This window comes from Macaca nemestrina, chromosome 4 (assembly GCF_043159975.1).
Source record: "Macaca nemestrina isolate mMacNem1 chromosome 4, mMacNem.hap1, whole genome shotgun sequence".
Lineage (NCBI taxonomy): Eukaryota > Metazoa > Chordata > Mammalia > Primates > Cercopithecidae > Macaca > Macaca nemestrina.
Window position 1 is genome coordinate 37,806,400 of NC_092128.1, and position 23,506 is coordinate 37,829,905.

At 37.5% G+C, this 23,506-nt stretch overlaps 1 protein-coding gene across 6 annotated transcripts in view; it reads right to left on the reverse strand.

Moving 5' to 3' along the window:
- Window positions 1–23,506, reverse strand: part of LOC105475315 (cadherin like and PC-esterase domain containing 1) — a 311,154-nt gene that overhangs the window by 16,831 nt on the left and 270,817 nt on the right. For 5 of the 6 annotated variants that reach the window (XM_011730473.3, XM_011730493.3, XM_011730468.2 and 2 more), the window contains 4 exons: window positions 17,263–17,483; window positions 16,902–17,003; window positions 16,407–16,494; window positions 12,168–12,314 (listed from right to left, as the gene is read on the reverse strand). In XM_011730473.3, coding sequence (XP_011728775.2) covers window positions 12,168–12,314; window positions 16,407–16,494; window positions 16,902–17,003; window positions 17,263–17,483 — 558 coding nt within the window. The remainder of the gene's footprint in view (window positions 1–12,167; window positions 12,315–16,406; window positions 16,495–16,901; window positions 17,004–17,262; window positions 17,484–23,506) is intronic. The other variant, XM_011730510.3, reaches the window with a different exon arrangement.

Genomic DNA, 23,506 nt, shown 5'->3' on the forward strand with positions numbered 1-23,506 from the left:
GTCTCTCTTCCCCACTCTTAGTGACTAGAAATCTAAACACATAGAGCTTAGCACAGGAGCTGGAATGCATTGCATGCTCAATACATTTTAGTTAAACTTGCAAGTATATTTTGTCTTACATTATTGTGTTCTTGTCTAGATGAAGGGTGCAAATTCCTTTGTAGATAGCTTTCTAGAACTTGACGGCAAGATGTAAATTAAAAGCTGAGTACAAGGAGAATTCAATACTGAGATAGAAGAATGAAAAATTCACATTGCAGATTAAAATGAGGTTTAAACTACTATTCCCTAAAGTGTTTATGGTGAAATAAAGTAGTTCTATATGAAGCCCAATCTCATATAAATCCAGTGGCCATAAATGTGGTCCTAATACTTTTAATTGCATGCGATTAAAATCAAGAATGTAGATTTAAAACAGAGCTATGTATCAAAGGGCTAATTGAGTCTCTAATGTAGAAGAGAGGAGTTTTTGTTTTTATTGTATATACTTATTTTTAATTGTTATAGTGAAAACGAATTCATGGAATCCTTTTGTAATGAAAAAGTAGAAGAGAAACAAAATGATTCTGTATCTTGTAGAATTACAATTTAATGCTTTGTTTTTTCCATATAATATCCATCCTTCAATCTTCAGAGTTGTCTGTGTCAGGAAACACATGGAGTAATTCAGATATGCTCCCTACCCTCAAGGGGACTATATAAAGACACATGTCTAAGATACTTGAAGTAAGAACAAGAATGAAGTGACTTCAAAGACATTGTCTGAGACTAGCTCCCCAAGGTCAGGCACCATGTTGTTTCCATGTTATGAATAGTTCCTTAGTACATTCAAAAGACTTAGTGCTAATTTACGGTGGGCATGATCATCTGTTCACACAGCTATTATTCCTGTGAACGTGTGTGTAAAATTCAGTGTCCAGCATTGCTGTCAAACTGCTGTTGCTGAGTCCCTGAGTTTCAAAATATTACCTTATTTTACTTACTCTTATAGGCTCTAAAGTAGAAAAAGGAGTTAGCTGCATTTTTTAAGGCTTGGAAATGTTATGCCAGTGAAAGATGTTTGATACCTGTATAGTAAGGAGCAAATTTCTCCTTTCCTTTGATCTCATGTGTGGAAATGTGCCCATTTGGGTCCTTTCCAAAATCAGAGAGCCATTTGGGGTTATTAAAATCCAACTAAAGTGTCAACTGGAATGTGACTTTGAAAGAAAGCTGCTTGTAATGCACATGTTAGGTTACCTTTGAGGCATAATAATAATAGTAAACAACAAAATGAGCCATTAGAAAACATCAGTGAAAGATTTAGACCTTGACACAGAGACAAAAGGCCTCAGATGTTTGTATACAGTGGTTACCTTAATCAGAAACAAATTCTAATGGTTTGATACATCCAAATGCTTCTCTACATTTCGGTGCAGATGACTTGAGCACTGAAAAACAGACATGTATATCTAAGGGGAAAGGAACTACTACATATGGTTAATAATACATACATGTGTGATTTGGCAAATGTTTGCATTATGTTAAACATGAGTGTTAAAGGATAATTTTTATTTTGCCAGTTTAATCTGAAGTAACTCCTCTTTTGTGTTTATTTTCTTTTTGTGAATTTGCTACATTGAAGTACATTTAAAAGTAGGTAGAGATGGTGAAGGACAATTTATCTCCATGCCGTGTGATAATCTGTTAGATCAGCATTGTTCCATAAGTCTTATAATAAAAATTGTTTTTCTCACAGCAATGTTCACATTTGATTAAGTTACATGTAAGATTTTCAAGTAAAGATTACAGTGTTTCAAAGACAAATATTTTTAATATACTGACTATAGAAATTTAGGAAAACAATTTTGGAGATAAAATAGAGTTTTTAAAGTATAAGATCTTATAGACTATGTAAATGATCACTTTTCTATGACTCAGTGTAGCAAGAATTGAAATTCTGTGCTGTGGAGTGTAGATGTAACTTTTACTTTTTTATAGATTCCTTATACGGTAAGTGATCTGCCAGTTTATAATTATAGATACTTCCACAGCTCCACGCCATTAAAAACGTGGGTACAGAAAGATTTCAGAAGGCATAAAAATGGCCACAATTCAACTTGACTGGATTTGGCCTACGGGAATTATAAGACTTCCCAAACAAACAAAAAATTGTCCTAATTATGAAACAAAACTTAACGTTGCAATGTTTACTATTAAATGTCGGTAATTTCAACACTCAAAATTGATTTCACATAAACCGTCATCAGAACGTGTGTACTGCCATGTCAATTAACTGCTGCATCTAAAAATAACTTTGAATTTCCAAAAAGCCAGTACAAAAGGGAAGGCTTGGTGAACTGGAAAGGTGTCAGGCAGATTACAAACAAATACCTTTCTTAAAATTGATCTTGACCTGAATAACCCACAAAGAACTTCTGATGTGGTTCCAGATCCACAGAATAAAATAGAAAACAATTTTCATGGTGCAAGTGTTCCAAAATTGTCCTATACTGGATTAGAGGATGTTCTGATTACAAATATGTTTCATGATCATGGATGGGGTCTGAAAAGGAGGCAGGGTAATGGCTGTCTGAGGCTGGAAAACATGAGATTGGTCAGGCAAATGTGCTAGTCTTAAGATAAATGTATACTGTTGAAGTACTTTTTGTTAGATGTAGTCATTCTGCAGATGGCATTCAATCCAAGATCCAGTCACCAAATCATGACCAGCTGAAAAAGTAGTCTAAGAATTCACAAAAGTGGAATAAAAATGACATGACAAACAATAGCTAGAAGTGAGTCCTTATAACTCATAATCTTACTTCAAGACATCATGCAATTTTTACAGATAATAGGGAATTCTTTCATTTCATTCCTTAGCCCCCAAATATTTAATTATGGCCACATGAAATAAACTGTGTTTTGACTGAAGGGAATCCAACTTCTGAATCTGTCAAAGATGCTGGAGATTAGGGGGCAAGACTAAAATTTTCTTTAGGCATGAGTTTTGTTTTGTTTTGTTTTGGTGTTTCCAGATTTGCAGTCAGCATATTGTCTGCCTTCCACCCTTGCTCTAATCCCCAGCCCTTCTTACTCTGACAGCTGAGCCTTTGTAACTCCTGCCTTTGGATAAAGCTGAGCATTGGCTCTGGGAACAAATTCTGCTCTGTGGTGCGGAGACCGATGGTAAGGAGCTCCAGACCAGAAGTTTACTAATTTAATATTAAACTGTTGGTTCTATCTTACACTCTCATGCAGTTCCCCAGACACTAAATTCCCCTGTCTTAAAACTCAATTTCCCAAGTGGCTGAATATCTATGTTGCTGAATTTTTGCACTATTGGAATGACCTGTATTAGTCTTGTTATAAGCTAATTCCTCTTTTGCTTTATTTAGACGTGCATCTTGGCTCTTGGAATCTATTGGACTTTAACACATGGTATTTGTTTCTATCTAACGCTCTTGAACTTAAATACTTTATTTAAGATTAAGGCACTAAATGTTACGCAATTTGTGTGGGGACTAACATTTCCAACTGCTGACTTCACTGTAGGAATTTGCTCAGCACTACTCTGGCCTTTTCAAAGAAGATCTTCCGGTGGGTCATTCCGTTTCTTGTCAGAAGAGCTCTCCAACCTCCTGCCTGAGGGACCCTATGCCTGACTGTGGAATGCTAGGAGGTCTAGGGAAAAGTTCAGGGCTCCTCCCTTCACACACCAACTTTACCTTCATCTTTCTGTTTTCAGCCTATAGATTAATTTATTCTTTGCTATACCTGTGTTTCTGAGTCCTGACTTTCTGCAGTTCCATTTAAAAATATATTGTATGTGATGATATAGATTTCAAACTGTATGGGCTGGGGTGAGGAACCCAGGGGTCTACCAATTTTGTACATAGACTTTTAGCCAATTGTTTTCTGATCCGTGTCTCAGCCTTAAATATTTCAGCATAGGATCTGAGCAAAAAGTATGCCTCACTCACACCTGCTATTTCTCTTCTCTAGGCACTTTCAGTTGTACCTTATTTTGCCTGCTAAGTCAAACTTCATAGAATGAATTCAAATGAATTCAGATTTCTTGTCTGTTATGAGTTATTTCTTATTCTGTTTTTTCTTTGTGGTGGGGGATGAGGAGTAAGTGAGTAGCTTTATGTCTTTAAAGTATTTTTCTTGGGGTTTCAAGTGGAAGAGAAGATAAATGCTTGTGGTCAATCTGCCTCATTTAGTCTGTACTTCATGCATGATTTTTTAGACCTTATCCTCAAGCCAATGTTCTCAAAGTGTGTTTAGTGGGGTGTTAATGGTTGTAATAAAAAACAAAGAAAAAGTCATTCTGTGGTCAAAAATGCTGGAGAAAAACTGGGTCACACTAAGCTAACCAGCTTCTTTAGTGTAAGGGCTTTTGGGATTATTTAATATACTAATATTATTATCTGAGAACCCATAAGGTGGAGGCATATTCAGTATTTCTCAAACCACAAAACCTGTTTTCACCAAATTAGAACATTAAACCTTAATATAGGAAATGCTAATCAAAATAGTTCAAACTCTAACTTAGCTTGGTTCTTAAAGGCTAGTAATAAACTCCCTGACACGGGGGGTTATTGCAAAGAACACGAAAGAGTTTATGGGACAACATCTTTTTTTCAGCCACACTGACATTCTAGGTTTCAGTATCGCAAAGGCTGGGTAGTATAGCTGCCTTGTGGAGTCATAATAGCAGTTCAACGTAAGTTACTTTCACTGTTTGTTGACCCTCCATTTAATTATCCTTCTTAAGAGAGAGACCCTGATTTAATCAGTGTTATCACCATTCAATATAGGGTACTGCCTCTGAAACAGGATTTTGTACCAAGTCATCTCAGAAAAGGCTGGGCTCCCTCATGACCAATGAATTCATTCTCACTGGGCACTGATCTCTAATCTAATCAGCTAGTAGCAGAGAGTAGAATTCACTTACAGATGATTGAATGAGCACTAATCATTTTACACAAAAAGAACTGTTTGAAACCACGTTTCTAAAAAGGAGTGTAGGAATCTGTGACTCATCTTCAGTACAGGGCCATTGAAAGATTTTTAAATGACAACACCAAATTTGAAATATAGGAACATTCTCCTGGTAGGGGGTAAGAAGGATGGATTCAAGTAGTTGACACTGGAGGCTCTGAGATAAAAGTATTGCAATAGCTGAGGGCAAAGAAATGATAGGGAAGGAGAGACCCTCCTCCCCATCTTGTTCATTTGCCACCCCACACACTGTATACCTGAATCCTTGACCTGCTCCTCAGGGGCCTTTCTCCAACTGTCCTTCTCTGTCCTGTATTTTTATTCTGTCTCTTGGTATTGATTCTTTCCCCTCTGTTTAAAAATGTGCCAGTCTTTCCTCCTTGAAATCCAGTATCTTTATCCCTTTCTTATTTTAATTTATTGAAAGCTGTTATCATCCCCCTTTCTATACCTTCCTATACCTCTTCGATGTAGTCTAGTCTAATTCTTTCCCCAACATTTTACCGAAACCACTCTTAAGATGATCCGAAAAGACTCCCCTGTTTCATGCCAAAAATAATATTTTGAAATCCTCACCTTCATAGATCTATTACATTTAACAACACTGACCCTGTCTCGATCTCTCCTTTTCACAAATGGTTACTCTGTGGCTTTCCATGGCATCACCTTCTACTAGAGTTTTCCTGCTATTAGTTTATGTTCTAAGTTCAAATGCTCCTATTTCTCCAGACTTTGCTTAAATATTGATGTTTCCAGGAGTTTCTTTCTCAGCAACTCTACTCACTTTCTCTGGATGATCTATTTTCTTTTCTTTTTTCTTTCTTTGGAAGTTAAAAACGTAACCTGCATGACTTCACACATACAGTGGGCACAGGGCAAAGACTTATTTAATTCACTCAGTGGCAACAGCAGGAGGCAAAGCCAGCTCAGAGGAGGATTCAGGGCTAAGTGCCTACAGCCCTTGAGAGATCGCGCAATGGATTAGGGTGGGAAAGAAGAGGTGGGTTGTCGATGACGTGCAGGCAATGCAGCCGTCACCACTTGCCATCTTCTCTGCCACACGGAATACACTTGCACCTCTACCAAAACTCTGCAGTTCACACAGGATGTCAATGAGTCTGGGCTCTGTGGATGATCTATATTCATGGTTTCAACTACGACCTATTTTCTGATGATTCCCTGTGCTCTCTCTCATCCCTACCGGTCCCTCCAGTGTCATATTTGTATATCCAACTGCCCATTGGAGATCTCCACCTGGATGTCCTATAGGCAACTCAAACACAACATGTTCAAAATTGAACTCATCATCTTTTCCTAAGATGGTGCCTTTTCAGTCATTCTCTCTCTCAATTGCCAGTTTTGCTCCCTAATCCATCACTCAAGTTAGGAGTCATCTTTGATTCTTCCCACTCCCGCATGCCACAATAAGATCTACAGATACCATTTTTTAAAACCAGGCTTGCTTTTGTCCACATCTGTCTTATACTTGCTGTCTCTGTCCTGGTTTGGATGGAACTTTACCATCTGTCACCTGACTTCTGGAAAAAAATCCCCTAACTTCTCTAACTTGGTCTTCTTCAAATTTTCCTTGCTCACTGTTATTAGTCTTAACTGTTTGAAACAAAACCATGACCATCTCACTGCTCTCCTGAAAACCTTTCAGTGGGTCTTCACCACCTACAGGATCATCCAGCTCTTACCATAATCTTGCCCTCACCTACTTTTTCCAAATTCTTTTGTGATTTATGTTCCACTATATACAGGATTGCCTGTGATTATGAGAACATCAGGTGTTTCAGGGCTACTTTGGTTCACATTATCCTCTGGGGTTGCAATGGCCTTCCTTCCACCATTAGCCTGTTACCTTGATTAAGTCCTGTTCATCCTTCAACAATTAACTTGGATGGTAATTCAAGGAGAAATACTTAATCCTCAGATTGAGTGGCTCTTCTCGGTATTTCACAGTATCTTATTCATATATCTGATGTGCTATGGAAAGTATTGTTTCATAATATGGGTTTTTAGGCCTGACCCTGATTGCAATGTCCTGAGGGCATAGAGTACACTGTATTTATTTTGATATTACTACTGTTTAGCTCAATAACTGGACTCACAAAATAAATGTTGAATGATTTAGTAAAAGAATAAACAAGGTCAAGGCAGTTGGAATGTAGTGTAGGAGAAAGACGTGGAAAACATATAGCATGTAAACAGGATTTGGTAACTGGCTGGTTAGGGGTTGTGAAGGGACTGGAGAAAGATAAGCAAAAGTCGAAGATGGCTCTAGTTTATAAATGGCAGTGTGATAGAGTAAATTAGGGAATACTAGAGGGGAGGAAAGTTTAAAGGAAATATTAATTCTTCCTTTAAGGATGTGTTGATTTTGAGATACTTATGGGAGTCCTGTAAAATGCTCTTCTAACTCACTTTACAGCAGTAGTACAATGCTAGATAGATAGATAGATAGATAGAGTAGATACTTAAAAATATCTATATCTATTGAATTAAATTTCCATACTAATTCATTAAAAGTAGCCATGCTGAAAGTTAAATTCTGGGTTCTTCTATATCAGCTAACTATGTTAAATTTGGATCTTTTGTTTTTTTTTTTTTTCCTAAGAGTCATTATTTGTTTTTTTTTTTTTTTTAACCAGATGAATTTAAAGTTTCTTTTTTTAAATGTTTAAATCGTGGTTAGATAGTAAACTTGTAAAGTTTAAAGGAGAAAGTAAAACACTTTATTTCTAGGCCGAATAATCTTTTGTTTATTTAATTAAGATTAAATAATAAAGATTATAGGGTTAAGATAAATTAATAGTGGGAAACCATCTCTGACAAAGAACCAAAACTCCCTTCTTTTCTTCTTTCTATAATACCAGAATCAAAGGAAACCTGCTGGCATTAGTGGCAGTTTGATGCCAGATGTTTCTTGTTGACTGAGTCAAAAGCTGTAGCTACATTTGCCAAAAATGGAAGATATTATATAAGGTCTGCATAATCTATTAGACTAATGAATAATAACATATCAATTGGTCGTGGATATTTCCCTTCTGCAGTCAGGTTTGTGTTGATAACATTATTGTATTTTTTCCAGGTTTTAGCTTGTTCACAGTAGGTGTTTGCCACATAACCGAAGGCACCATCCAAAATTTCTCTTGGGCAAGAGCTACCTGGATCCTGTTTGTTGTCCTGTGTAAACATTGGGAAAACGTAATCCATTTCCACTCATAAAAAGAAACACCTGCTTTTCCAATCAGCAGGAACATGTTAGTCAAAATTGATGCACACCAGTTGGGAAATTGTTTATGGATTCTTGGTGGCAACATATTCTCTTTTGGTGCCTTGACAGATGAAGGAAACACCTCAAGACCTTTAATCTCACCTATGGCGGTAAGAGCTCACTGAAGCAAGTTTGTTATGTCTATGACAGAATTCTAACCACAAACCAAAGAAAAAACATCAGTATCTTACTGTAATGATTATACCAACCCTTCTCAGGTATCCTTGAATCTATTGTGGAAATAGTTTAGTTGAACATCAGAAGATAAAAGTCCCCCAAGCCAGAATTGTTATGGTTCTAACACAATTTTTTTCAACTCTTGCTAGTATTTTATGGTAAGCTTTATTTGCCAGGCTCATAAGATGAGCACAAAGGGGAAAAATGATTATCAACAGAATTTTTGCCCTTTTACTTTTTAGACATGAGACCAGTCATCAACTTTTTTTTCCAGCTTGCTGCATTCATTAGCAAACCATCCTCTATAAAGAGTTTTAGATTTTTTAGATTGCTTGTAATAAGCTAACATTGCTGTTACATCACTCTTAAGATGTTAGGTGATGATTTAGAAAGATTATAAGATGTCAGTGTCAGCTCTAGAGACTTCCTGAGGTACAAGGGGTACAAACTGTTCAAGAGTTAAGCAATAATTTTGCCTAAGTGATGAATGAATTTAGAGACTTTATGATGAAGGGAGTCTGAGAAAGATGATCATATCAGATTATGTTGTGACTGGAAAGGCAAATGCTCCCAGAAGCTTATTTTAGCTTAAACATTAAAACTTCAAAATAGAGAACACTACTCTGAAATCAATTAAGATAATTTGGGGGAGACTTACATGGCTTGCTATCAAGACTGCCTACATCAGAAATAGACTTAAGAAAAAGCGAGTTGCATGTGATAATTACACCCCAAAAACTATAAAGTCAAATAAGCAAAATGACTTTACCTGACATGCTTGAAGCATTGTTACTATGCAACTTAACGATAATTTTAATCAGTAATAATTATAAGCCAATATTCTAGTGCTGATGGTTCAAAGAGCCTTTTTTGTGGTTTCTGAATACAATGGCTATTAATGTGAACTGGTTGATGCTGTGGTGGGAGAGACATATAACCATGTGGGAAGGACATCTTCTGTTTTTAACTGGAGACATGTTGAAATTATTAGAGGACATTTTCCTCTTTAGGCTTTCAGAGGACTAAAGCTAAAAAAAGAAAAGTGGACACCTTTCCACAAAAATATGAATTGAAGACACATTATGTAATAATAAATAAATAAACAAATAAAAATTCTTTCTAAAAGATGAACAAAATCAATCTATATGCTGTCTTTCAAAAGCCCTGTTTTCTGTGGGTTTGGCAACCACTGGCTTGCTTTTTTAGCCAGCTGTGATCCTGAGCTGGCTCAGCTGCAAGATCTTTGCTTCTTTCTCTTCCAGGCTACTGCCTTTGCATTTCTAAGTCTTGACTTTTGCAAATAGGATAAATACTCTAAAGGTTGTATATTTTCTCGTGGAAGACATTAGTAGACACACAGTATCCTACAGCTTAAAATATGTTCACAACAGCATGATCCAGCTTCAAGCTGCTAGGTCAAAATTTAAAATGTCATGTTCTGTACTGTGGCTGCAGGCTTTCACTTCTCTGAAATGCAGTTCCATTTGGTCATATTAAAGGATAATGTAAATCCACCTGTAAATCATACAGAGCAACTACTGCAGTGTCAGTAATGTTTTTAGTATTTGTAAGACTCTTGGGACCAAGATGGTTTTTTTGTTTTTGTTTTTTGTTTTTGTTTTCTCTTTGAGATGGAGTCTTGCTCTGTCACCTAGGCTGGAGTGCAGTGGTGGCTATCTCAGCTCATTGCAACCTCTACTTCCCAGGTTCAAGTGATTCTCCTGCCTCTGTCTCCCCAGTAGCTGGGACTGCAGGCACACACCACCACACCCGGCTAATTTTTGTATATTTAGTAGTAGAGTATTTTCACCATGCTGGCAGGCTGGTCTCAAACTCCTGACTTCAAGAGATCCACCTGCCTCGGCCTCCCAAAGTCCTGGGATTACAGGTGTGAGTTACCGCACCTGGCCCACCAAGATGGATTCTGACAGTCAGCTAAGGGCTGAAAAACAGAATCAGAAGGAAACTTTAGTTGTCACCTCACTAGTCAACCCACTAATAAATGCATCCTGGTTTACAAAAGAAGGCAAGCAAGAAAGAGTGAATCAATATCTGATAGAAAGATAAAACGAGGCGCTTTTCATCTCAGTTTCAGCTGAATCTCCTGAAACCTACAACAAGTAACAGAAGCCAAGAAAACTCATATTCCAAGAAATTTCTGGACAACCTATGCAAGACTTGCAAAAGTATGGACAAAATCCAGTTTTCCATATCCTTGTCTCACCAAAAGAGTTGTGAGGCAAAGAGGAAGGGATGGAATTTCTGTGTGGGCTTTCCAATGTTTTGGGGCCCTCTTCCCCATTGGGGTGTGGTTTTATTTTTGCTCTAAGCCAAGTGAGAGGAGCCTTCAAGAGAGCCGAACACATGTCTCTTCGGGTTTGGGAAACATTAGAACTGGTATGATATACTGTGGCTACAGATCAGCTTTAGAGTGGCAGAGAGAGTGAGAGAGAAAGCTTCACTGGGAACTAACTGTATTTCCAGCAACAACAGAGCAACAACGCATTAATATTTCTGTAGATCAAGTGTATTTATTTCTATAGTTCAAAGTATAGCAAGCCTAGTGCTATTTTGAATATTTTCCAAAAAGATGCCTGGAGGAGCAACATGATCCTCAACAGAGTGATGGACAGTTGGATACCAAAGAGCCAAAAAAGGGATCTAGTTGGAGGAGAGGTATTACTGCCATCAAGGAAGTTGGAGCCAGAAAGTTTCACTGGTGGGGAGGGGGCTCTCCAAGGCAATTCACAAAAGCACCCATAAAAGAAAGAAGTAGCATGCTAGACTCAGAGAGCACATCACGGGGTTATGCTTGTACTAGTCAAATAAGACTCTTCTTGTCCTTAGCATCCCGTCTCTACTCTGATCAATGCAGAAAAAAGGGTAGAAGAATAAAAGTAGAGAATGAAGATGGGGAAATGGCAAGTAAGTCTCCTACCTTCTCTCCCCTGATTCGGGCTTTTGAGACTGAGGGAAACCTAAGCTGGGGGAGGGAAATGACTTATGTAGTTATGACCCAGAATGGGACACTTTTAGTATTGATGTGATACTCCTATGCCTGAAGGTGATTGGAGACCTTTTTGTTATCTGAAAGTGGTGTTAAACTTATGGGTCCTGACCAAGACTTTTACTCAAGGGTTAGGGAGGAAGTAATCCACAGAGGGTTCAAAAGGACAGGAGGAAAAAGAATAAAATTGTTTTAGGCTATCACCTTATCAGCTTAAACCTATTTATAGGTTAAAGATAAAATCATTTTCACTCTGGTGGGGGGGACCATACTCAAAACACAGGTCCTCCTGTTATGCATTGGACTAAGCAATGAAAGAATGTTATTCCTTAGTTTAGCACATTAAGTAGTCATGCTTTGCAAGCTGCTGCTACTGAAAAACTTTGCCACCTTTTTTTGGATGCAATTTCTGATGGGAAGGCTTGAAGTCTATTAGAGAAAATAAGTGCTCTCCAGGTTCCCATATTCCTGCCTGCATTGACCAATTGTCCTAGTTTTGAAGTGTCTAAACAAACATAAATTTTTTAACATCTCATTTGGTAGAGCTAAAGTTGTGGTTACTATATGCCTTGGCTGAGTGATGATGAACATATCATTTAATCTCCATCTGACATTGTTTTTTGTTTCATGCAAAATAAGACTGACAATACAATTAAAGATACAACAAACAATTTAAAAAATCAAAAGCTATAAAACTCAGAGAGCCAGCATAAATACCTCATGGAAATGACATCCACACTTTCCCTGCAGAAACTCTTTGTAACGCCCCATTGTTATAGTGAATGTGTCAACTACTTCATAGCCATATTTTTTTGCAGTATCCAGAATAATCAAATTTTCTTTCCATAAGTTCTGTACTTCACTCTGATTGGAAAGCAGAAGAATGAAAGTTTTTATTAACAGAGGATTGTTTTATGATTCAATAACTTAGGTGGAAATTATGTAAATGTCTTTTTTACTGGGATTAGTCATAGTGTAAGATAAGGAATTTCACATGCATTTCTTAAATAAAGATGTGTTCTTTTTTTTTTTAATTCAAAACATACATGTAATCATTTATGTATAAAACAGCAATATCTATAGTGGCACACAGTTTTGAAATTCTTCAGTAAAAAGTGGTTAAATTTATTGCCCACAAAGACTCATAAAATATCTAAAATTCTCAATTTAAAATTAACATTACTGCCGAAAGCAATCTACAGATTTAATGCTATTCCTATCAAATTACAAATGCCATTTTTTACAGAATTAGAGAAAACTACTCTAAAATTCGTATGGAACCAAAAAAGAGCCCTAATAACAAAAACAATCCTAAACAAAAAGAATAAAGCCAACACATCACATTATGTGACTTCAAACTATACTATAAGACTACAATGATCAAAACAGCATGGTTTTGGTACAAAAACAGACACATAGACCAATGAAGGAGAATACAGAACCCAGAAAAAAGCTGCACCTACAACCAACTTATTTCAACAAACTCAACAAAAATAAGCAATGGGAAAAGGACCCTTAATAAATACTGCTGGGATAACTGGCTCTCTATATGCAAAATTATGAAACTGGATCCTTACCTATTACCATATATAAAAATTAACTCAAGATGGATTAAAGACTTAAATGTAAGACCTCAAACTATAAAAATCCTAGGAGAAAACTAGTAAATACCATTTTGGACACTGGCCTTTGCAAAGAATTTATGACCAAGACCTTAAAAACAATTGTAATGAAACCAAAAACTGACAAGTGGCACCCAATTAAACTAAAGAGCTATGCACAGCAAAATAAACTATCAACAGAGCAAACAGACAATCTACAGAATGGGAGAAAATATTTGCAAACTATAGATCTGACAAAGTTCAAATATCTAGAATCCATAAGTAATTTAAATCAGCAAATAGAAAACAAACCCATTAAAAAGTGGTAGACACTTCTCAAAAGAAGACATATGATTTGAATATTTGTCCCCTCCAAATCTCATGTTGAAATGTGAACCCCAGTGTTGGAGATGAGGCTTAGTGGGAGGTGTTTGGGTCATAGGAGGGGACCTTTCATGAAGAGCTCGGTGCCTTCTCCACAGTAATGAGTTCACGCAAGATCTGGTTGTTTAAAATAATCTGGCACCTTCCCTCTCTCTCTCCTTCTCCCTCTCTCCTTATGTGACTCTTGTCATGTGGTACACTTGCTCTCCCTTAGCCTTCTGTCATGATTGTAAGCTTCCTGAAGCCTCACCAGAGCAGATGCTGGTGCCATGCTTCTTGTATAGTCTGCAGAACAGTGAGCCAAAATACCCCTTTTCTTTATAATTTGCCCAGTCACTGGTATTTCTTTATAGCAATGCAAAGTAGACTAATACAACATACAAGCACCCAACAGACATGAAAAAATGTTAAATGCCACAAATCATCACAGAAATGCAAATCAAAACCACCATGAGATACCATCTTGAGCCCGTCAGAATGGCTATTACTGAAAAGTGAAAAATTAACAGATGTTTGTGAGGCTGTGCAAAACAGGGGTGCTTATAAACTGTTGGTGGAAACATAAATTAATTCAACCACTGTGGAAAGGAGTTTGAAGGCTTCTTAAAGAACTAAAAATAGAACTACCATTTGACCCAGCAATCCCATTACTTGATATGTATCCAAAAGAAAATAAATCATCCTACCAAAAAGACATGGATTTGTATGTTCATCACAGCACTATTCACAACAGAAAAGACATACAACCAACCTAGGTGCTCATCAAAAGTGGATGAGATAAAGACAACGTGGTACGTATTTACCACAGAACACTATGCAGCCTAAAGAACAAAATCATGTCTTTTGCAGAAACATGGATGCACCTGGAGCCTTCCATCAGCTAAATAATGCAGAAACAGAAAATCAAATACTGCATCTCCTCACTTATGAGTGGGAGCTGAATATTGAATATGCATAAAGATAGAAACAATGGACACTGGGGCCTACAAGAAGTGGGAGGAAGGGAGAGGACAAAGGGTTGGAAAATCACCTGTTAGATACTACGCTTGCTACACTTACTTGTACACCAGGCATTTTTTGATGGTCTACTATGTGCTGAGAATTGTATTTGGCATTTGGGCTGTCAGTGTAAGCCAAACAAATTCCCCTAACCCACAACTCCCTTGTTGCTCTCACAATTACCATCCAGCAGAGGAGACAGACAGCCAAGGAGTATAGGTGCTGAGTGACATGAGTAAGGACATAAGACACTGTTACAGGAGCTCATGGCAGGAGCAGCCAACCCAGTCTAGTGTGTCAAGAGGTTTTCTCTGAAGAACTAGCATGTAAGCTAACATTTGAAGAGGAACTGGAAGTTACCCAGAGGAGGGAGTGGTGGAGGAGTCAACTCCAAGTAGAAGGAACAGGGATTTATTTCAAAGGTCTGGAGGTGACTGAGAGCATGGTGTGCTTGAGAAACTGAAATATGCTCAGCCTGACTGAGCTCAGTGGTGTTGTGAGTGTGAATGTGTGTGTGTGCACACACGCGTGTGTGCATATGCACTGGTCACAAGGGATAAAGTCTACAGAGAAAGAAGGAAGCCAGCACTGAAAGGCTCTATGAGCACATGATGAAAAGTTTGAATTTGTTTTCTGCCTTCACTTGCAATTATCCCCTTTTCCTTTTTTCTGTTCTTTGCCCTTCCTCTTCTTTTCTCCTTCTGTCTTCACTCAGTTTGAAAAGATTGATGAGCACCATCAAAGTTCAGGTGGCAGTCATAATGTTTAACACAATATCTGGCACATAGTAAGTGCTGAGGAAAGTTTGCTGAGGTGAATTGATTCTGAATTGTAACCTAAGTATAAGCAAAGGCCACAAGTATGCCAATTACTGTGAGGAGCTGCAACCAAAGAGGCACAGTAGAGCTACTGGAGTCCTCAAGAATGAATTGTGGACCTCGACCTGTAGTCTTCAAATAACATTAAAGGGATTCAACCCATGGAAGACATTATCAAAGGTCCCCTCTCTTGATCCCCAATAGTCTTAAACCCTTTGGCTATCCCAGATGTAAATGCCTCAACTCATTTTGAATTACCTTAACCCCTGCTAACTCCAAGATGCTGAATTTAGAGGCTGTACCTTGGCCACTTTCTACCAGTTCTCCTGTTTTTACATCACAGAAGATCTGCTGTCCAGGCAGATACATTTTTGAGAAAAGAATTGGCGGGTCTTGTGTTCTGTGCTGCGGAAAGGTAGTAGCACTCAACAGAGACACAAAAATATAAATCTCAACCTCCTTACATATTAAATGGACAGCTTTCTGTCTCCCCAATTCCCAGTGCTCACCAGAGTCATTACTCTGAAATTGCCCAATAATTCTGGCTTCTCCAGAAGTCCCATAGCTTAAGCAAGAGCAGCTGGTTCTCTTCCCTACAGATCCTATGTTTCTTTTCTTTTCTGAAACTATTTAGTGCTGAGGCTAATTTACCCTCTTCTATAACAACTGGCCAGAGACCCCTACTCTTTTCATTGATTAATATCCAATTACAGCAAAAACCAATGATACTACTTCAAAGACTATTTTTAAAATAAAGCAATCAGTTTGAAGTCATCTTCAAAAAGACCGCTCTTTCCCAAAGGACTCATGATAGTGATAATTTTGTTTGTGGTTTCAGCATGAACCTGACAAAAGGAAATCCTTTTAATATAGCCTTTAAAAGCGTATGTAAAATTGGTGGGGTAAGACCCCTCAGCTCTTTATTTTTGCATAGTTCAACACTCTGTTTCCTCTTTTATTAAGTCAGTGGATTATTTACAACATATTTGTGGGCTATAAGAAATTAATTATAATGTATTTGAAAAAACATAACCCTTACGTATATTCTCTTTTTTTTACTTTCATGAAGATAACTCAATATTATATAGTGCCTTATGGGTCTTTTTCCAGCAGGGATCCTTATAATTCACCTAGCCTGGAGGAAATGTGCTTACCTGTGTTAAGAAATGTACTCCATCCACTGGCAGATGAAATCCAATTCCCAAAGTTTTGATGATCACTAGGATATTGAGTAAATTTTCCCTGAATGAGATAATTATAATTCTAAAGTCAGTAACTTTAATTACACTTCTAGATGTTTGTTGTTTATATAAACAAATACCATAGAATTCTTTCAGAATGTGATAATTGGCAATATAAGACTAAATGCTCGTTTTATATATTTGATGTATATTATGGTTTTTTTTACAGATGGAGTTTTAGGTATCAGACACATTTTGATCTTTACTAAATGTAAATCTGGATAATGAACAACTATGTTGTGACTGGATACAAGACTATTTTATTTTAGTATTTTAAACTAGACTTTAAATACTTAATGCTAAATTATAAGTTGTTCTTTAAATAAAATCTGGATAAAAACTCAGTCACATCCGTAGTAACTTTTTTGACTTAGAATACTAATGACAATTATTGTTACAGACATTTACCTCTTCAAAACTTTGTGAATAATTTGCAGGTGATTGGAATTGAGCCACTGAACTCCACCAACAACCAATACAGTCTGGACAGTATTCTCTAGGGGGCGTGATCTGAAATCCAGAAAGAAAAACAACACATGTTGCCCTAAAACAGAAGGTAAACATTGTAAAGGCACTGCCTCACATTTCACTGTATCAGGCATCTTGATCATAAGACTCCTTGTAATTTCCAACTTGTTTTCCACCCCCTTACTTGGTATCTAACCTTTTGAGCACATTTGATGTACAGTGAGCAGTTGAGCAGTGATGACTGCTCGTAGAACATCAGTACTTTGTGGGCTTTGTGTCTTTCATTATAGTTTCATTGTACCTTTGCAACAGGTGTTCAAGTGCATTTTCGAATGTTGGTCTCAGTGAAGGGCTTATCCAGAACTGGGGATAGTAGGAATAACTGATCAAAGTCTTCCCACCATTGACGTTGTGATAGAATTTAGTGCCATGTACTTTCTGCCATTCCTGTAACGTTTCATTCAGCCTTTCGATAAGATAGTACATGATCCCTCTGTTGGTTGAATCTCCAATGAACAGAATCTATAAGTTAAAGAGAAAGCATTTGTTTAAAAGCGTATGTTTACATGGTAGAGGAGATAGTTTAAAATAATGAAATTTTGAATATTCACAACACTACCTAATTGTTTGAAGGACAGTCCTTCAAACTGTTAGAAATAACATTCATTATATTCTCTCCAAACCTGTTCCTTTTCGTCTCTTCCATATTCTTAGTAATGCCATCATCTACTGACCCACTAACTCATAATTACCACTTGTTTCAGGTTATCTTCAATTTTTATATCTCCCTTATGCTCTTTCTCATTTAATCAGCTTAACAAGTTCTATTGATTCAAATAGGCATGAAGCATTTTAGTGCTCTAGGAATACTTAGGGATTTTCTAATCTTTTTATTTTATAGATGTGCAAACTGAGAATTCACAGAGGTAGCTCAATAGAGGTCGTGTCTACTTGGTTCTGCCACAGAACCAGAATCTAATTTTCTGAACAGCAGTGCATGTCCCAGGGTGCCTATCCCAGCCATTTTCTCTCCAATGAAGCCTCTTACCCACATCCCCTCCTGCTCATTCCCAGCAGCATTGTTCAGGCTTTCACTGCCTCCAACCTGCACTAGTGTAATACTCTCCTACTGGGTCTTCCTTCCTGTACAATGGCTGTCTTTTAATTCATTCTACACACAATATTGCTGCGATAAATTTCCAAATGTCTAGTTCTGGTCATCTCATTTGTGTGCTCAAAAACTTTATTGGTTCCTTGTTTCTTACATAATCCTATAGGTTCCTCTCACATATACTGAGTTTTTATTGCATATCAGTCTTTGCTAGGTGGAGATTTCACACAGGTTACTCACTTTTAATCTTCACAATTGTGAGGTTTTGATTCAGTATCTCCTTCTCACAGATGAGAAATTTGAGGCTCAGGAAGATGGAGGACATAAATCTACCAAATGGAGAACCCAGGATTCAAACCCAGGTCCTTTAAGTGCAAGGTGAAGGGCCCCATCCTCTTCATGCTTCCCTTTATGTAAACATGTTAGACTTCTACTTTTCTGCTAAACATGATTTGCATTCAACATCTGCTTTTTCTTATGTTAGTCTGTCTGCCTTGAAAGTTCTTCCCTCTGCAACCCCACTTGTCACCTTCCAGACCCTGCGTGAATGCTGTCTCATCCAGTGCCCCTAGCCACAATTACTTTTGCTGCTCTCTTTGATTTTATTACATTTTGACTGCCCTTACAGATTTTACAGAAGCCTCATGAAATTATGGCTTTTTGTGTCTGCATCTTTTTTCTCATAGCCTATCAAGGAATATTTGAGGTCAAAGTCAATTTCTAATTCTAATTTTCCCCTATAGTACTATGCATGCACTTTAAAAATAAGTAGTGACTTGAAAGTCAAAGGGACTTTTGTCATAGACAATCCCTTCTAATGTCTTCAGATAAGATTTAATTCATTCTTCAGCTTTTTTCTTTCTTTTGAGATTTCTCTTTCCATTAGTCATACACATGTTTTCTTCTGACTTTAACGGCAGGCATTGCCATCATTTCTCAGGTATTTCTGTATTTGTCCACCTGCAGAAAATTTAGTGAGAATCTGAAAAGGTTTAAAGTCTTTCCACGGTAAGTGTATCCAAGTAGCTGCGTGAAGAAATCTAGATAGCTTCTTTGATTTGCCTTGAGCTCAAGTAGTGCAATCCTAAGCATCATTAGGCTACCCCGAATAACAAGATTTCAAGGGCTCAGTCATAGATCCTCTCAGCCAGGTTGCATTTGGAGCAATAACATTCCAGTGTAATAAAATAGTTTGTGAAATAACTTGAATTTCTTCTTTCTACATTCAACCTTTCACTATTTATGTGTGATTTTCTTGCCTACATTTCTGATTTTTAAAGAGGAACATTGTATAATTAGGAATGCTCTTAATTTTAGATATCAGCAGTTATGCAACTCCTTTAGTATTGGTTTGCTAGGGCTGCCATAAGGAAGTACCAGAGGCTGTGTGGCTTCAACAATGGAAATTATTTTTCTCATATTTCTGGAGGCTAGAAGTCCCAAGATCAAGTAGCTAGTAGGGTTAGTTCCTTCCAAGGCCCTCTCTGGCTTGTAGGTGGCTGTCTTTTCTTTGTGTCTTTCCTCTGTCTATGTCCTAATCTCTTCTTAAAGATCCCAGTCATATTGGATTAAGTAGGCCCCACACATAGGACCTCATTTTACCTTAATCAGCTCTTCAAGGGCCCTATCTCTAAATACAGACATATTATGAGGTACTGGGGGTTAGAATGTCAATGTATGAATTTAGTGGAGGGGATACAATTCAGCCCTTTGAGGATACAATTCAAAGACCTTTGAGATGTTGTTTTAAACTAAATCGCCAGTATGGGTTTTTCTTGCAGTTTCTTTTCATTTCAGTATCAAGGTGCAGTCCCTCCTAGGGTATCCCCACGCAGCCAGCAAGCTCCCTACATATCTGTATTGTGGGCTATGCTGAACAATACAAAGGTTGAGAAAAATCAAAGGAGGTATACATTACTTAGAAAACAACAACAAAATTCCTAGATTTCCAGTATTTTCTGTGAGTTTATATGTGAAAAGGCAGCCCACCAAAGCATGTCAGCAGCACAAAAGTCCTATTTCAGAGTTCTTAGGTACTACTATTTATTAAATAGATGATTTTAGACAAATTATGTGACCTCTCCAAGGGTTCATTTCATTATGCGTACAGTGGAGAGAAACAGAGCTCCATGTAGGAGGACTTAAATGTGATTTTAAATACTTCTTATATTCTTGGCACAAAATGTATGTATGCACAAAATGTAAGCACAAAATGAATGTATGCCACCTTGTTAGGCACTTAAAATTTGTTAGCTCCTCTAGAGAAAATGGCAGCAAAAATAGGAAATGTTTAAGTCATAGCTATTTCTCTCCTGCCCTACCAACCTCCTCCTGATCTCCAGCAGGACTTGAAGGGTGGCTGGAAAGTTCTGTATGGAGGACTAGAAGAGAGATCGCCATCCTAAGCAAACCAATGCTCTCAGAATGGGTCCCAGGTGACCCCATTGCTGATTAGTGACTAGCAAGAGCTACCTGCATGGGAGAAGGAAGTATCACCACTGTCATTTGCACGAGAAGCTCTTCTAAGTCGCAAATATCTCAATAACAAATTTGAACCTAGCAGACATAGCTCTGGGATTTCTAGAGGATTACGTTATTCTAGTGCCTTTCCATTCATGAAAGATGGAAATAATAAAGTATAACTACAATGAAAATTCAGTTGTAATTTTAATATTGATTGTTCTGTTGGAAAAGCAATTTTTGTAAGAGATTGATATTTCTAACTACAAGATGTCTAACTTCAAAATGTCAGCTTTTTAATGTGCATATCACACAATTTGAAAATGCTGTCAGGAACTGGCAGAGACACAACAACAAAAAAAGATAATTTTAGACCAATATCACTGATGAACATCAATGCAAAAATCCTCAATAAAATACTGGGAAACCAAATCCAGCAGCACATCAAAAAGCTTATCCACCATGATCAAGTGGGCTTCATTCCTGGGATGCAAGGCTGGTTCGACATACACAAATCAATAAAAGTAATCCATCATATAAACAGAACCAAACACAAAAACCACATGATTATCTCAATAGATGCAGAAAAGGCTTTTGACAAAATTCAACAGCACTTCATGCTAAAAACTCTCAATAAACTAGGTATTGATGGAATGTATCTCAAAATAATAAGAGCTATTTATGACAAACCCACAGCCAATATCATACTGAATGGGCAAAAACGGGAAGCATTCCCTTTGAAAACTGGCACAAGACAGGGACGCCCTCTCCCACCACTCCTATTCAACATAGTGTTGGAAGTTCTGGCCAGGGCAATCAGGCAAGAGAAAGAAATAAAGGATATTCAATTAGGAAAAGAGGAAGTCAAATTGTCCCTGTTTGCAGATGACATGATTGTATATTTAGAAAACCCCACTGTCTCAGCCCAAAATCTCCTTAAGCTGATAAGGAAGTTCAGCAAAGTCCTGGGATACAAAATCAATGTGCAAAACTCACAAGCATTCCTATACACCAATAACAGACAGAGAGCCAAATCATGACTGAACTCACATTCAAAATTGCTTCAAAGAGAATAAAATACCTAGGAATCCAACTTACAAGGGATGTGAAGGACCTCTTCAAAGAGAACTACAAACCACTGCTCAGTGAAATAAGAGGACACAGACAAATGGAAGAACATTCCATGCTCATGGATAGGAAGAATCAATATCGTGAAAATGGCCATACTACCCAAGGTAATTTATAGATTCAATGACATCCCCATCAAGCTACCAATAACTTTCTTCACAGAATTGGAAAAAACTACTTTAAAGTTCACATGGAACCAAAAAAGAGCCCACATTGCCAAGACAATCCTAAGCAAAAAGAACAAAGCTAGAGGCATCATGCTACCTGACTTCAAACTATACTACAAGACTACAGTAACCAAAACAGCATGGTACTGTACCAAAACAGAGATATAGACCAATGGAACAGAATAGTGCCCTCAGAAATAATCACACATCTACAACCATCTGATCTTTGACAAACCTGACAAAAACAAGAAATGGGGAAAGGATTCCCTATTTAATAAATGGTGCTGGGAAAACTGGCTAGCCATCTGTAGAAATCTGAAACTGGATCCCTTCCTTATACCTTATACAAAAATCAGTTCAAGATAGATTAAAGACTTAAATGTTAGGCCCCAAACCATAAAAACCCCGGAAGAAAACCTAGGCAGTACCATTCAGGCCATAGGCATGGGCAAGGACTTCATGACTAAAACACCAAAAGCAATGGCAACAAGAGCCAAAACTGACAAATGGGATCTAATTAAACCAAAGAGGTTCTGCACAGCAAAAGAAACTACCATCAGAGTGAACAGGCAACCTACAGAATGGGAGAAATTTTTTACAATCTACCCATCTGACAAAGGGCTAATATCTAGAATCTACAAAGAACTTAAACAAATTTACAAGAAAAAATCAAACAACCCCATTAAAAAGTGGGCAAAGGATATGAACAGACACTTCTCAAAAGAAGACATTTATTCAGCCAACACAGGAAAAAATGCTCATCATCACTGGCCATCAGAGAAATGCAAATCAAAACCACAATGAGATACCATCTCATACCAGTTAGAATGGCGATTATTAAAAAGTCAGGAAACAACAGGTGCTGTTGAGGATGTGGAGAAATAGGAATGCTTTTATGCTGTTGGTGGGACTGTAAACTAGTTCAACCACTGTGGAAGACAGTGTGGCGATTCCTCAAGGATCTAGAACTAGAAATACCATTTGACCCAGCCATCCCATTACTGGTTATATACCCAAAGGATTATAAATCATGCTGCTATAAAGACACATGCACACGTGTGTTTATTGTGGCACTATTCACAATAGCAAAGACTTGGAACCAACCCAAATGTCTATCAATAATAGTCTGGATTAAGAAAATGTGGCACATATACACCATGGAATACTATGCAGCCATAAAAAGGGATGACTTCATTGACTTCATGTCCTTTATAGGGACATGGATGAAGCTGGAAACCATCATTCTGGGCAAACTATTGCAAGGAGAGAAAACCAAACACTGCATGTTCTCACTCATAGGTGGGAATTGAACAATGAGAACACATGGACACGGGGTGGGGAACATCACATACTGGGGCCTGCCGGGGGTGGGAAGGGGGGGAGGGATAGCATTAGGAGATATACCTAATGTAAATAACGAGTTAACGGGTGCAGCACACTAACCTGGCACATGTATACATATGTAACAAACCTGCACGTTGTGCACATGTACCCTAGAACTTAAAGTAAAACAATAAAAAAATAAATAATAATAATAAAAAGAAAATACTGTCAGGAATTAAAGAGTGAATTGTTTCAGTTATATGATTCCTATTCAATCTCTATATCTTTTAGGCCATTCAGTTTGGTAGATTTTTTAAAAGAAAATTTGCAGATTATTTGTTTTGAGGAACAACTTC